We start from the raw sequence: 16,145 nt of genomic DNA, 5'->3' as shown, positions 1-16,145 counted from the left end.
GGCTGCAAATTAGACTAGCAACCTCCTCTCTCTCTCCCTTGCAAGCTAAATTAATAGAAATGCTTCTCTCCAACCTCTAAAGACGTTTTTCAATCTTGCATGGGCATTTTTGACAAGTGGCAGTCTTCCCAAAGGGTTTTTTCAAATTTTTTTCATAATTAAATATTAATTTTCAGTCTTTAAATACTAAAAATTAATCTAATAATTATTTCGATGCCTTGAAAAATAATCTGACTAGCCAATAATTAAATTAGCTAGGCAACTTTTCATGCTTGAGTGTCTCTGCGCCATCTTTGACCATCAGATTGGTGTTAGATACCATTAAACACACTTCTCTAGTGTCACCAACTGACACTTATGGCCAAATGGATGACCTAGGCCAAAAACTGACACCAGATACCACCAAGTACTTGTGCAGTGTGCGGCATAACTTATAGCAACTTTTGCCTTCGACATCCCATGATTTCTTCGAGTCCCGGGCTCATAAATTTACTTTAACCCCAATTGCACCTCACATGTACAACATTTACTTAATCATATGATTAAAATTAATCCACATGTTAAGTGAGGTTTCAAAAATACATGTCCTCATGATAGGTCCACTAAAGAGAAATACTAAAAAAAATAGAAAATATCCTAGAAAAATTCCAAATGACAACAACAATGTCCAACAAGTGTAGGCAGCCTGTGGAAAGGAGAAACTAGCCCAAGAATGCACACATGAAGCCGATAACTGAAGAAAATGCACCTAAATTGCTAGACTACATATGTCTCCGTCAAACTCTGACAAAAGCTCACAAGCAGGAGATGACAAATTGACATAACTAACATAGGCAAGCTAGCACCCCCTATTAGATCCTCAAAGTGTCTAAAGACCCAACAATCTCATGTGAAGAAGCATAGAAGCCTTGAGCCAAGACTTCGTGAAGAGATCAATGATATAAAACCTCTATGTGCTTCGTGCGAGCATGAAACACCAAGGTTCTTTACTAGAGCTAGAGCACTCTAGTTGTCCACACGCAACTCCATAGATCTAAGCTGGGGAAAGCCAATCTCTACCAATATGCGACGAAGCCAAACTACCTCCATAGCTGCAAAACACAATGCATGATACTCTGCCTCTGTAGAAGAAAGGGCCACAAAAGGCTACTTACAGATCCACGAGATAGCTCTCCATAGTGGACAGTCTCGAATCCACAACACCTACCCTGTCAAAATCACTCCAACCAAAGAGAGTAACCCCTCTCCATACATGATCCCGTAGGATCAATTCCCCTGTAAAAAACAAAGAATGTGCAAGGCCGCTCTCCAATGCTCCTAAGTGGAAGTCTTCATGAAATAAAACAACAGTCACAACAAAAGAAATATCCGGCTGAATAAGCTAAATGAGGGAGCCAACAAGACACCTATAATGGGTGGCATCTGTAAGGGAAGCTTGGACTACCAAAAGCTTGAACTCTGGGTCCATGGGACATGAAATAGGCCAACAATCAGCCATACCAAACTCCGAGAGAAGCTCGGTAATGTACCTGTGCTGGGAAAAAAAGATGCCTTGTCCCATCCAATAAATCTCCAATCCAAGGAAGAAGTGTAGAATCCCTAGATCCGTCATGTCAAACTTATGTCTCAAATTCTCTCGAGTACGATCAACCTCCTGAGTAAAGCTCCCTGTAATAATAAAATTATCCATGTACAAAGGTTTGTCCCAGTCTTGATAGTAAGTACATCCAATATTTTATTACTTTGTGTCAATCTATAGTTTCTAATACATTAAATTTATGGCAATTCATACTACTGATCACAATCGCGGGGTGTCTCACTCCAAAGATACGTTTAGCGATTTATATGGTATCAAATTTAGTGCAATGGATCTTGCAGAAGGAGATCAATACATATCCTCCATTGAATCTGCAAGGCAAGGAGCAAAGAAGACAATCTATCTCTTTGAGAAGTGCTTACCCATGAGTATGCTCGATGAGCAAAACACACCTGTCACCCTCAATATGGAAGTATAGGTTGGGGTCATGAGCCAATCAATGGAAGCCACTCTATAGAAAGAAGAGCTTGCTTCAAGCCAAAGAGGACCTTCCACAATCTATAGATATAATCCTCCTTCCCCTACACAAGAAAACCAAGAGGCTGGGAAACATAACTCTCCTCCTCAAGGATACCATTCAAGAGGGCAAACTTTATGTCCATTTGATAAACAGACCAGCAATGGTGGGCTGCAAGAGCCAAGATAGCCTGAATAGTAGACATCCGAGCTGTAAATGCAAAAGTCTCAAAATAGTCCAAACCTATCCTTTGAGCAAAACCCTTGGTAACAAGCCTAGCTTTGTGCTTGTCCAATGAGCCATCTACATGGTACTTGGTCTTAGAGATCCACTTCACAACTATCACCTTCCGCTTTGGAAGACGTGGAACCAACTCCCAAGTCCGATTACGCTCCATAGAATCAAGCTCCTCCTGCATGACCTCACGCCAAATATGCTGTGCAAAGAGCCTCCTTAACTGTAGTAGACTCACCGTCATGAAGAAACTGTGACATAAGAGCATAGTTCACACAAAGTGAACCATTTCATTGGGCCTATAAGCGAGCTGATCTATGTAGACCTATAGGAGAAGCAAGAAAGTGAGAAACACCTAAATCTTGCGTGAGCTATCAGTACCAATGAGGAATTTAAATAGGCTCATCCTAGTTGTGAGGGAGACTGAGTAGTCTCTAGTACCTGCAAGGCACCTGTCTGTGAAAGGGACTCCCCCTCACCAAGGGAAGGTAAATCCTCCTCATCTAAAGAAGGCTCCCCCTCTGGCGACTAAGCATCCCTAGAAGACTCCGAAGGGGAGACTGAACAGGTGGAAGTACTCAGCGAAGAAGTAGTCGCATCCGTCAAAGAGGATAAGGGAAGCCAAGATAGAGAGTAGCGAAGGAGGGGGTGGACCACGAACTTTGGAAATAGTCTATGTCTCCACAAACACCTTCCACTCACAAAAATGAGAGTATGTCTCGCTCTTGTACTCCAGAAAATAAGGCCACATATAACGATTGAAAAAGTCTATAATCAACATCAAATACTTGGCCTTCCCAAGGGAGGTCGTGCCCATAGGTCCGCAAAGATTGGTGTGAACCAACTCAAGCACGGTAGAAGCCCTCCTAATAGCAATCTATGGATGTGGTTGGCTATGCTGCTTACCTCTCAAACAGTTAGGGCATGAAGTGTAAATAAGAGAGAAATCAAGAAGTCCCTCCACCATCTTCTTCTGAGAAGCCCATTGGATAGCATCAAAGTTGAGATGATCATGACAAGCATACCAAAGCAGCCCAAGCTTATGGGAAGACCTTGCAGCTAAGATTGTGAGTCTGTAAAGTCTACCCTCCTAGTATCCTATCCGAAGAACGGCACTTGTAGACTCATCCACCACTATCACTACATCCTGTATAAAGACCACGCAAATACCAAACCGTGTAAAACCATGAATAGACAATAGGTTAAAACCTAACTCTCGTACATAGAGAACTTTGATTGAAGAAGACTACATGTCTGGCAACAAAGGAATAGTCCCCATCCTTGAGCAAAAACAGTAGAGTTGTCACTAATGGTGAAAGTGCCCCCTTTGGCACTCATGCCCTGAAGCCAATCCTACCTATAGGTCATGTGAGAAGAGGCCCCGCTATCCACAAGCCAAGGCTTCTGCTGAGTGGAAGAAGCAAGAACCGTATCCTCCTCTACAAATACATTCACAAAGACAAACTTTGTCATATTAGGAGTGGCCTTTGAATCCTTCTTCTTTGACTTCAAATGGGGATACTTTTGCCAACACTTCTCTTCGAGATGAGTGCCCTTCCAACAATGTGGACACTTAGGCTTCTCTTCTTCTTATCCTTCTTGCTCTCCTGCTTTTTGTCCTTAGCCTACACCTTCTTCTTCTTCCTTCCACTTAAACCTGCACTAAATGCCTTGGTGGAGCTAGAACCATTGGCCCTAACTTCTCTAAGTCGCTCATCATGCTCCAAGACAAACAGTAAAAGCTCCTCCCAATAAGAGGGTCTTGCAAATCCTCGATATAATAAGGCTAGCATAGAAGACATCAAACCAACGACATGGCAACCAAGTCAAAAGGATCATAGCCATGTCTTCAAACGATATCATCTGACCAAAAGGCAAGCTCACCCCTCATGTCCTCCATATTCATGATGTGCTCCTTCATAGAGGAGTGTCATCAAGACTGAGCATCCGCAACTTCTTCTCAAGGGAAATCTTGTGAGCAAACATCTTGTGTTGATACAAAGACGCAAGCTTCTTCCACACTTCAGATGCAATCTTCAACCTACGAATATACACAAGGAAAGAATCCTGCAAACTCACAAAGAGAAAGGATCAGACTCAAGAGTTGAGCATCCCACAAGGCTGCTCGGTCCATAGAAGTTCCATCTGTTAAATCCTCCTTAGGATAGGGGATAGAATCAAAAACAAGAGCCCAATGATTGAAGGTGTCGAGTATGCAATCCACTTTACATGACCACAATGAACAGTTGGAACCATCAAGTTTGTCTTCTTTGGGTAATGAGGGTAAGATAGGCACCTGCACCGAGGATATCAAGAACGGCATGTTCACAAAGGGCAGAGCTTTCTATCATAGATGGATGAATAGAAGGGAAACAAGTGCAAATGGAAGACTTCCCTCACTAACTATAATCACAATAATCGCATCTCCGCTCAAAAGAGTGTCAAGAAAGAAGCTCCTTCTTTGAGTCATCAAAGCTCATGAGCTAGTAAGACATCTTTGATTTTGCAATCACCTAGAAAACTGCAAAGGGACACAGGCAACACGGAAAATAGAAGGCAATCAGCTACATGGGCTGTAGATGTGTCATCTGTCAAAAGAAAGTTGTCACCTACCACCAAAAGAGGGCCACCTGCACCATGAATCTATCGCCTATGCCAGGAAATTGTCGCCTATGTCAAGATGCTATCGCCTGCAAAACACAAATTTGTGTTTGCTTCAAAACACAAAAGTAAGGAGCCGCCTAATGCCTAGATCAGATCGCCTTGCCCTAGATGATGTCGTCTAGTCTCCAAAAGGAGACTGGGCATTGGACCACCTGCACGAGCTATAAATATAGCAAACGCACATTGAAATTCTGCATTTGAAAGATCTAGGCTACTACTCTGTGATAAACACATGCTCCTCTACAATAAATCTCTAGATTGTATCCTCACTTAGGCGATGATACCACGTGAGAGTGCGCAATGGAAGAGAAGAAAAGAGAGAGAGAGAGAGAGAGAGAGAGAGAGAGCAAAAGACGAAGGAAGAACATTGCACTCATTGAAGAAGAGAGTGCGCAATGGAAGAGAAGCAAAGAGAGAGAGAGAGAGAGAAAGAAAGAAAGAAAGAAAGAAAGTTATATTAACGTCTTCTAAAGACCAAAACTGGCTTATGAGACAAACTGTGATACAACTGATGAGGTCCAGCTATCCAAAATAAAAGTGCTGAATGAAAAGCTAAAAACTAGAAACTGAAAATACGGTGCTGTGAGTGTGATAAGTGTCGTGTATGTATATGTGCGTATGTAGCTCTGGTACTCCAGATAATGGCTACAAAGGGGGAACAAATGTCGGCTATGATAGGGGAACAACTGTCGGCTGTGATAAAGTGGTGCAATGTGTATATGTAACAGATGCAAGGAGATATACTATCCTGGGATGTAGTAGCAGTCGTCGAAGTCACTAATAGCAGGTGATCCCTCCTGGATGCAGGATGCAAGAGAGAGAGAGAGAGAGAGAGAGAGAGAGAGCAAAAGACGAAGGAAGAATATTGCACTCATTGAAGAAGAATATTGATACAATGGGGATGGACTAATCAATCCCTACACACAGCCCAAAGCGTCAGTGAGGGCACCAAATCAAGCTCATGACAATGGCAACACCAAGCACAAAGTGTCAAAGTATGCACCTACAAACAAAAAACTAAAGACTAAAGAGAGTGTTTGCCAAGAGGGGGGTGAGACTATAAATAGCCAACACTGCCAAACTCTAGCTGACCAGCACCAATTGGTGCCATAAATGCTAGGTGACCAGCAAAAAATACTAGTCCGCTGCACAAAAATGCTAGAAAAAATAGGAAAGGCCCTAAAAAAATTCCGAATGACAATAACAATCTCCGACACGTGTAGGCGGACTATGGAAAGCGAAAACTAGCCTAGGGATGCACACTAGAAGCTAATAACTGAAGAAAATGCACCTAAACTGCCATAGCTCTGTAAAGAAAACTACTAGGGTTTGCACTAAGGACACACAAAGTGTACGACCACGACAGAAACACAAAGAGACAAACACAAACACATACACAGAGGGCAAAACTCAAACCCTAAACACAAAACTCAAAACTCAAACAGAAGAAGGGAGAGAGAGAACACAACTCTGAAGTGAATGAATGTTGTAAATGAATGTAAGAGTATACAATGTGCTCAAGGGCAGAGCAATGTTGGAGTGTGACGTCCACCGGAGACGGATCCCAAGTCTGTGACCACCAGTCGGAGTGTAGGAGTGCTGAATAGTGAATGGCAACAGGCTGGTCACCAAAACACAGCAGTCTAGAGGCTGGAAACTGGTAAACACAGCAGAATACCACCGATCAGAGGCTGGAAACTGTGCATAGTCTGCTATAAACAGCAGGCTGAAACAGTGTCTGATATGGCTAGAGATGACTGGATGTTCAAATCGCAGCAGATGATGGTGTCGCCAGCAACTGACGTCAGCATGGATGAAGGCGCGAGCAGCAGGAGCAAACACAGATGGAGTGGCAGCAGTCTGGAGGGCTGGACAGCCACGTGGGAGGAGGCTGATGGCTGAAATCTACACGTGGAGTGAGAAACCTGCACAGACGGAATAAGGTTGAATGGGGGCAGCTTGTCTATTTATAGATGTGGAAGGGCACCCCAAAAATTAGGGTTTTCACTGAACTCTCTCGAACCACTTCATGTTTTGGGGTTTTACTCTAAAAGAGCATTTTTTAGTGTGTTTTGGGGTTGTTTAAGAGGCTAATCAGCAAGTAATGCATGTTTTAGCTCAACAAGCTCCTATATCTCCGTCAAACTCTAACAAGAGCTTACAACCAAGAGATGACAGACTAACATAACTAACATAAGCAGACTAACAGATATAACAGATGCTCGAGGAGGAGAGGGGGCAGTGTTGAGAAACCCTTCACATGCAATTCGCGTTCCGCATTTTGCGTTTAGGGCTTCATAGTGAACAGCCCCAAAAAGGGACTGGGCGCTCACAGTGTGACACCACCCTAGACAACTGATGCCCTCCCTCCGGGCACCCCTGCCTCTCCACTGCCCTCACACCCCTTTGGGAGGACATTGCAATTCCTGGTTCATGGCTATCTTCATCATCTTCCTTGTGCTACGGCACCCTTGTTCCCTTGTATCACATTCACTCCATGATTCAAATCTTCGTCATTCAATTCATCAAAGTTTCTTCTCTCTTCTCTTCTCTTCTCCATGTTTGCCGAGTACACTCCGTATTCCTCCCCGCAAACCCTACTGTCTCACTATTACGTCATCTTTTGACATAGTATCAGAGCTAGATCTACTCAAACAGCAGTAAAGATCCTCCACTACAGTGACGGCAAAGACCAGTGGTGGATTCAGCATCCACTTCTCTTCTTCTTCCACTGCATCAAAATCTCGTTTTTGCAAGTTTCAGATGTTTTCAGCTTGCTGCCCACACCCCTTTTGCGGAGGACATTGCAGTCTCAGCTGTCCCTTGCTGTCATCTACAGTCCGGCACCTATTTCTAGCCTTCCATCTGCAGTTTGCAGCTGTTTACAATAGAGCGAGTATTGTTGATCACTCTCCCTTTAGAAAACAATCTCGTTTTTGCAAATTTCAGGTATTTCAAATTGCTGCCCACACCCCGACATGGAGGATATCGCGGTCCAAGCTGGCCATTGCTGTCTACAACAATCCGGTGCCTGTTTCCAGCCTATCACACACTGTTCAAAGCTAATTTTAGCATGCTGATTGCTACTGCTGGTTTTTCCTGTGTTTTTAGTCTTTCGCTCTCCTGCAGCTTGCGTTTGCTATTTTCTCTCTCCTCCAGCCTGCGTTTTTAGTATTTCTCTCTCCTCACCTGCATTTTCCTATTGGTTGCAACCTCTTACTGCTAGTCACATCCTCCCACTGATAGCTCACTTCCAACCCTTCCACTGCCCTCCTAGCCCTTGAGGCAAACATTGCAGTTCATGGTTCATGGCTGACCTCTTCCTTCTTCAGCAAGGCACATTGGTAACCATGGCTTCTTTACCAACAAATGACCAGACTACTAGGCGCTCCTATTGTGGCATCACTGAACACACCACCAATACTTGTCGACTTCGACCTTTACTCCCCACCCCCCCGGAGTATATGCATCTTCCACCATGAACTCCTTGTGCCACCTTTCTTTTCTGGGCCACAAAGATCATTTTGCATCGGCTATCGGAGTACTATACTTAAGGCAACAAGACGCATTCGATGCGCACTAGGTCCTTTTGAGGACATGGAGTATCGATTCGCGCTATGGCATCCTGAAGATCGTCGCAATGCCAGCGGTAGTCTTCTCCTGCCTATTTTCCAGTACAATGGCTACCACGGCCCACGATTCTACAGTCCGCTCCATCGAGAGACAGTGATTGTTTGATACCGTCTCCTCATCAGTCCACTCCTTCGAGAGACAGTGGTTGCTCGACTCCTTCCTCTTCTTCGGCTTCCTGATCCACTCCATTGAGAAGCAGCAACTATTGCCCACTCATTGCTCAGTCTAATCCCCACCCTTGCCTCCTCAAGTTCAAGAGGCCACCTCTGGGAGTTCTTCACTACCCCAGATACCTTCTTTGGCATGACCAGTGGCACTTCCTTCATTCTCAAACATTTCGAAGTCCGTGATCCATGAGTTTTTGGATTTTCTATCTACCTCAGAGGGGATTCAGAGGGGGATGATCTTTCTTTGCCCTCCAAGGGGACATCTATATCTACTACGACTTCAGAGAAGGCTCCTATTCCTCCCATTTCAAAGGGGGTCTCCACCCACTCCTCAATTCTTCGCCACCTTGGCAGAGGCCTTTTACCTTCTTCTTCTTCTACCCTTGGATGGGGTGGCTTCCTTCCAACGGTCATCTCACCTATTGATACCCACGATCTTGAGAATCTACCTAGATTGGGGCCTTGGAGGTTCAGCCGTGACTTGGTGACGAGACCTTCGTATTCCTTTTTGCATGATTGCACAGAGCTAGTGGTTTCTCTCCCAAGGTTGAGTTTCGTGTCCTCCAATTCACTCTGTCTACTATTATTTATTGCAGGTTACCTTTCAGATGGAAATCTTGGATCTTAGGGATCCTCTACATCTTCCTCCTCTTCTTCTTGACTTGGTCACTTGGTCAATGTGGAGCCAACTCCCGAGATCAAGTATGGGCATATCCTTATGGTTCTCGGTACCACACAAAGTTCAACGTTCTTCTTATGCATTGCATGTTTTCATCGTCTTTGTACTAGGGCGCTTGGGCAAGTAAACAATTTCCCCACGAGATTTCCCCACGGGGGACATTGTCCAAGTGGCACCTGCTACATGAGCATTCTTCAACATGTAGCATTCCATCTCCACCTCACTCCTCTTGTTCCCCTTTTTTGGCTTGAGAGGGGGTGTTGACATAGAAACATGAAACGGGGAACGGGAACGGGGAACGGGGACGGGGACGAAGACGGGAACGCCAAACCTAGGGAACAGGGACGTGGGAACGGGAACAGTATTTAAAAAATCAAAATTCATGAAAAAAATTTAATATTTCACTCATAATCCATGTGGACTCTGGAGTGTTAAAACTTAAAACCAAGGTATATAATCCACAAGGACAAATCATTTTAAGTTTTAACTTTAAGATATCATGCATTATTCTAAAACTACTCATTAGAAATTGAATTGCAACTTACAAGGCTCAAGAGGTAAGCTATTCAATTATAAATAATAAAATCCATAATACATATGCCAAAAATCATAAATGATAAAACAATGAACAATGAACTAAACTGAAAAGTCTAAGCTAAAAGAACATGCCTATGGTACCATTGCCAAAAAACTTAAAAGATTACAAATATGAAATTGAAGTCTAATCTTTGAAAGAACATGCTCATTGCCCCAAAAAAGACTGCAAATATAAAGTCTAATCTCTAGACTAAAGCAAAATGCGGCATGCCAAAATAGCCCAAAGGGCAACTGCAAGACTGCAAGACTCAAGTACAAATACAATATCGACATGGCACAACTGTCAACAACCCAAGTGTCACAGTGTCATCAATGATCATAATATCATATATAATGTAAATGTATCATGTATCATGAGACTCGTGATAAGTAAGCTAAATCAAAGATCATGATCATGATCTGAGGCTGCTCTAGCCACTCCTGAAGTGCCAGCCTCATCATCATGTGTACCATGAATTACTGCATCTCCCTCAACATCAGCATGTGTCTCCTCTTCTTGCTGCATCTCCCACTCTGTGAATGGATCAGCTTTGTTGTCATATTGTTACATAACATCCTCAAATTAGCACTAACGAATACTAGATCATTTGCCCTCTCCACACCAAGACGGTTCCTCTTCTTTGAAGCAATGTGAGCGTAGGTACTCCACAATTGCTCCAAACAAGAGGAGCTAACTAACTGACTCAAAATACGGATGGCTAGTTACTGCAACTCAGGACCATCCGAACCATAGTCCTCCCACCACAAAGTTGCCCCAATCTTACAGCAATCCTCCTGTGCATCCCCACAACCAAAAGAACCCCGAAAGGTCCTATAACATGAAAGCTGATCTCTGATCTTTCGTCTAGTGCCATGATCAAGCACTAGACGAGACAATACAAGTCTCTATGCATCCATAACCTCACTGTCATTCTCCTGACCCTTGCCCTGGAACTCAGGACCCACAATAAATACAGCTGCATGCATGGGTGAGCTATAGGAGTTCCACCTCGTCATAACTAAATGGTGTATTTCCTCATACGCCTCATCATTTGGTGCCAACTCTTGCAACTTTTCATTCAGCCTATCCATAGCCTCATATACCTTGCCAATGCAAGGTTATATAGCATCCATAACCCTCAATAAATGTACAGTGGGTGATACCATAGCATCTATCAGCTTTACATCATCCCAAAAAGTGGAGTTATTTGCTTTCTCCAAGCATAAGATACCTGTAGAAGTATCTGCCAATGTTGATGAGGTAAACTCATCACTAAGAAATAACTGCCTCAAGGCACCACTGCATTCTCTTAACCTGTCTAGCATCAAGAAGTTAAAGGCAAATCTGGTATCAGAGTATTTTAAAAGTGTCTTCTTCGACTGGAAAGAGAAGTGATGGCGAAGAAACTGGTGATTCAAAACAAAGCTAACCATTTGAGCTCCTTGCTCTATGACAGGTGCAATCCATGACAGGTTATCAATATCCTTTAGTAGGTTGTTCAAGCAATGAGCCATACAATATGAAACTGTGATATGTGGATAATATCCCTGAATAATAGCACCTGCTGCCCTATTTGCAGGCTCTCCATCTGCAACAAATCCCACAACATACTCTGGGCCAATAAGCTCAACACATGTAACCCACTCTGCTGCAAGTACATCAACTGACTTTCCTGTCCCCGATGCATCATGTGAAGATATAAAATACATTTCCCCACGAGAATAAGCAACCATACCATGAATGGATCACTTCCGTATATCACTCCAACCATCAGCAATCAAGGAAACTCCATTTTTAGCCCACATACTCTTTCTAGTCACTGTTGCTTGCTCAACAAGGCGCTTTTCCTTGTCGAGCAAAGTGGTGTGTAAGGTCTCTGATGATGGAGATACATACGAAGGGCCATACTCACCAATCTTCTTGCACATCAATTTAAAATACTCTGACCTGGCTGCACGAAATTGAATGTGGTCATGATAAAAAAAGCGTGCCACTGATGTATCCACCTCTTTCTTCTTCTTGGGATCCCAACTAGCATCAAGTGTGCTTTGTCTACGTGCAACATGTGGCGTTGTTGATGCCATGGCCGATGCAATGCCTGTAGTAGGTGTGGAGGTAGCACTTCCTGATACTGACCCTGCTCTAGATACATCTGATGGGGATGGTGTCACAAAAGTTGCAGGGTCAACTGCTACACGTTGTGGTCTAGATGCAAGATAAGCTTGTTGACCTGCTACACAGTCACGAAGCTCCCTTTGCTTCTCCAAGGTCACATTTGGACAAAACTGCACCTCTGAATTTGGCTCATGTAGGAGATGAGCTCGGACCTAATTATGCATAAATATTAAAATTTAAAATGGAACAAGTGGCAATTGGTAGTCCATATTCTAATATTTAAGTAACTTTAAAAAATTAAAATCGATAAAAATTTGAAATACAAATGCTCGGCTCAATGGATTACCTTGTTTGCTCCACTAGTTCGCTTGTATGGGCAAAGCTTACAAGTCCATGGTCGAGATCCTCCACCACTCAAAGAACGGTCAGCATTTACTTCTTCCCACCATGACCAATCATCAGACCTTCTTCCTCGACCACCAACCCGACGAGCGGGGCGGGAAGATGAAGCCATTTATGATTTCAGGCTGAAAATTGAAGGCCTTAGGTTCAAGAGTCGAGAGAAGGAAAAATTAAAGGCTGAAAATTGATTATTGAAGGCTCGAGAGAAGGGAGAAGGCTCAAGAGTCAAGACTCACTCAAGAGTCGAGAGAGAAGGGAAAGGGAGAGAAGGGAGAAGAAGAAGAAGGTTCATGGAAGAAGGAAGAAGAGAAGGGAGAAGTGAAGAGAAGGTAGAAGAAAGAAGAGAAGGAAGAGAAAAAGGAGAAAGAAGAGAAAGAAGAAGAAGAAAGAGAAGGAAGAGAAGGAAGAGGTTGGAGGTGGGAGAAGAAAGAAGAGAAAGAAGAAGAAGGAAGAGAGGAAAGAGAAGGAAGAGAAGAAAGAAGAAGAAGGAAGAGAAAAAAGGTGGCTGGGCCCTGGGGCCTGGGGGCAGGATGCAAGCGGGTCTCGCGAGCAGAATGCAGGGCCTCAGGCGGAAGCAGGAGAACTAGGCCAGGCGGGAGTAGGCGGGACGCAAGAGAACTGGGCGCAGGTGGAAACAATTAGCGAGCGGCCCGTAGGTAATTTTGCCACATGGCGTTCCCTGTCCCATTTTAGACAGGGAACGCTGCGTTCCCTGTCTGAAACGGGACAGGAAACGTTCCATCATTTGGAAATGCGGTCCGCGACGGATACATGCCGGTGACGGCGATTCCACGTGCCGGGGGGCCGTTCCGGCCGTTTCCTATCACTATGGGTGTTGAGAAACCCTTCGCATGCAGTTTGTGTTCTGTGTTTTGTGTTTAGGGTTTCATAGTGGACAGCCCCAAAAAGAGACTGGGCACCCACAATGTGCAGCCACCCTAGATAGCTGACACCCTCCCTCCGGCACCACCCTAGACAGTCTCTTGCCTATTTATAGGATGCATTTGTCACTCATTCTTTACGGCTGATTCATTCAATCCGTCACCTCTTCTCTCCAGCCTCTCCACCGCCCTCACACCCCTTCGGGAGGACATTGCGGTTCATGGTTTGTGGCTGTCTTCATCATCTTCCTTGTGCTACAGCACCCTTGTTCCCTTGTATCACATTCACTCCATGATTCAGATCTTCATCATTCCATTCATCAAAATTTCTTCTCTCTTCTCTTCTCTTCTCTTCTCCATGTTTGCCGAGTTCACTCCGTGTTCCTCCCCGCAAACCCTACTGTCTCACTGGTACATCATCTTTTGACAGGCAGTGGGCTGAGAGAAGCTGAAGGAGAGTGCTGTCCTCTGGAAGGAACCCGGAATGCAACAAACCACAAACTTAATGCCAGGCCCGATGTACTGGCAGCAGAGGAGGCCAAATGCAGCTGTAAGCTCAAGAGGTGGCAGCTCCAAGCCCAAATGTCGGGGGTTTGGACACAAGGGGCAGCATAATCCCAAAGCACAGGTTAATATTAACAGGGCATCAGTTCCTAAACGAAAGCACAGCTTTTGGAACCCCTGAGAATGGCAACTGACAGTGGAAATGCAGGGCAACAGCTCCTGATGAAGATGACCAGCAGCAGCACCAGTCTCCGGGCACTCTGGAGGCAACAGGCAACAGTGATCGACTATTAGAGATGGCACTAATGAAGGCTGATGTCTGATGGTGGTGATGATGGAAATGAGATATCCAAAGGCTGATGGTAGCAGGGTGTGATTAGAATAAGGACTGGATGAAAGAGGGGTCTAGCCAATGATCTCCTTTGTTAGAGCTTTTGAGCCAGTTATCCTACCCAAAACTCTCAAATTTCACATTCACATTAATAAGATCTAGAAAATATTTGGGGTTGTGCAAGAGCTACAGGAAACCAACCTAAAATTGAGGTTAACATGGGGACTAACAATCTGAGGTAGATTAACACCTACCTCCAAGTCTGGCCAAAATTCCATGTTGATATAAGACACTGATTAAATTGCTTATTTCTACTTGACATCAATATTGTTGTCCACTTCAACATGAAAAGTTGATTTGGTAAAATCAGTACTCAGAGCAGCTAGTACACAGGAGGGCTTTGTGACAATGCTCAACAAATGAATGTACAGTTCAATCCTGGAGGTACAACACATTGTATATCAGCTGCACTAACGTTTTTGACACAGTCCTGCATCGATCAGTGAGTACGCACACGGAACATAAACAGACTGAATAGACAGAATATCTGGATTTGAAGAAGCCCTACCAGTCTCCGGTCTTAGGATGTCGACTCATAGATGGGACAACAAGGGTGGGTGCAAGGTCCATTCCACGATACTCCACAAGGTCGGCATCAGTGCAGCTGAGTAGACGCGTGATGGGTCCAGGGTGGCCACTTTGCCTGTAGCTATGCATGAGTCCAACAGTCTGCCAATCGAAGTAGTTGTTGCATTCGACAGAGAAGAGGGTATGCATTTTGGGCAAATGCTGATCTTCCTGTACAAGAGCTTCAACTGTTTGGGCAGGGGAAACGATGCAAAGGGAGAGAAGGAGAAGCCCAATTAAGAGCCATAAGCTCTGCATCCTTCTTCTCTCAAAGTAATAGGATTAATTCCCTTATTGGACAGGCTCTGTGAGTTTTGCAAAATCGTGCAATTATGAGTCCTGCATCCTTCTCTTCAAGAATGTTCTCATGAGATGCTCCTCTTCTTCTCTGATAATCTCTCTGTGATGGAGCTTTCTCCTCTTCTCTTCTTTATGAATCCTGCATCCTTCTTTTCAAAAATCTCAAATCCTCTCCTTTAAGAATCACAAAGCTCCAATCTCTGAGAAATTTTCCTCTTCTCAAAGAATTACAAAGCTCCAATCGAGATTCTCAGAGAAGGGACCTCCAGTCTGCTCTATTGGATGGTCGATAGGACCCTGCGGCCTTCGCTCCTCTTCTTTTCTCTTCTCTCTCGCTCTCTGTCGTTATAATCTCTGATAAACTGGCGGTAGAGCTTCCTTATGTCTGCTAATTATGATTCGGTAGAGTCGTCTGTGGGCGCGCACGCTCTCTCTTTTCTCTCTCTGAACTTCTCGTCTTCACCCACCGCAAAGCTTGTTCCTAAATTCTAAATTTAAATGATCGATCGCTTTATGTGGGCCCCTTTAAGGCCCGATGCCCTGCGCTGGTGGTTCTCTTCTTCTTCAGGATGGGATTGTTCCCACATCTTAAAGGGCTTGCTTCTACCTCTTCGACTCTCTCGTTCGTAAGTGAGAGGTCATGCACTAGAGTCACCACGTGCACCTCAATCAACATGCGCGTCGACCAGCGTACAACTCGTTTCATCACATCGACAAGGAGGTCTGACGGGCTCCATTCTTCATTGCTAATAGGAATGGTGAACATCTGAGAGTTGTAACTCAATGTAGAGCAATTAGTCATATTACACATTAATCTCCATGGCTTGATCTTCACAAGCAAGGAAATCTTTTGGAACAAACTAGCACAAATGCATTGGCTACGTTAAACTCTACATGCAAAACGAATCTTACCTCTGTAATGGCAGAACGAGGAGTTTACATCATACAAAAACTAAACTTTGAAAAATTTGCACCTT

The 16,145-nt window shown here is 44.2% G+C and overlaps 1 protein-coding gene across 3 annotated transcripts in view; it reads right to left on the bottom strand.

Moving 5' to 3' along the window:
• The window catches only part of LOC148040878 (peptidyl serine alpha-galactosyltransferase), a 161,521-nt gene extending 145,880 nt beyond the window's left edge, over window positions 1–15,641 (bottom strand). For 2 of the 3 annotated variants that reach the window (XM_087672125.1, XM_087672053.1), the window contains exon 1: window positions 14,810–15,640. In XM_087672125.1, the coding sequence (XP_087528251.1) occupies window positions 14,810–15,126 (317 nt within the window). In that variant the 5' untranslated portion in view covers window positions 15,127–15,640. Of the gene's footprint in view, window positions 1–14,809 lie in introns of all 3 variants that reach the window. The other variant, XM_087672334.1, reaches the window with a different exon arrangement.
• Between the last annotated feature and the right edge of the window lie 504 nt (window positions 15,642–16,145).

Source organism: Lygodium microphyllum, chromosome 1, assembly GCF_053477565.2.
Source record: "Lygodium microphyllum isolate KBCC chromosome 1, Lygodium_microphyllum_v1.1.10, whole genome shotgun sequence".
In the NCBI taxonomy this organism is placed as follows: domain Eukaryota; kingdom Viridiplantae; phylum Streptophyta; class Polypodiopsida; order Schizaeales; family Lygodiaceae; genus Lygodium; species Lygodium microphyllum.
The sequence above is the reverse complement of the archived record's forward strand: the minus strand, read 5'-3'. Positions and strand labels throughout refer to the sequence as shown.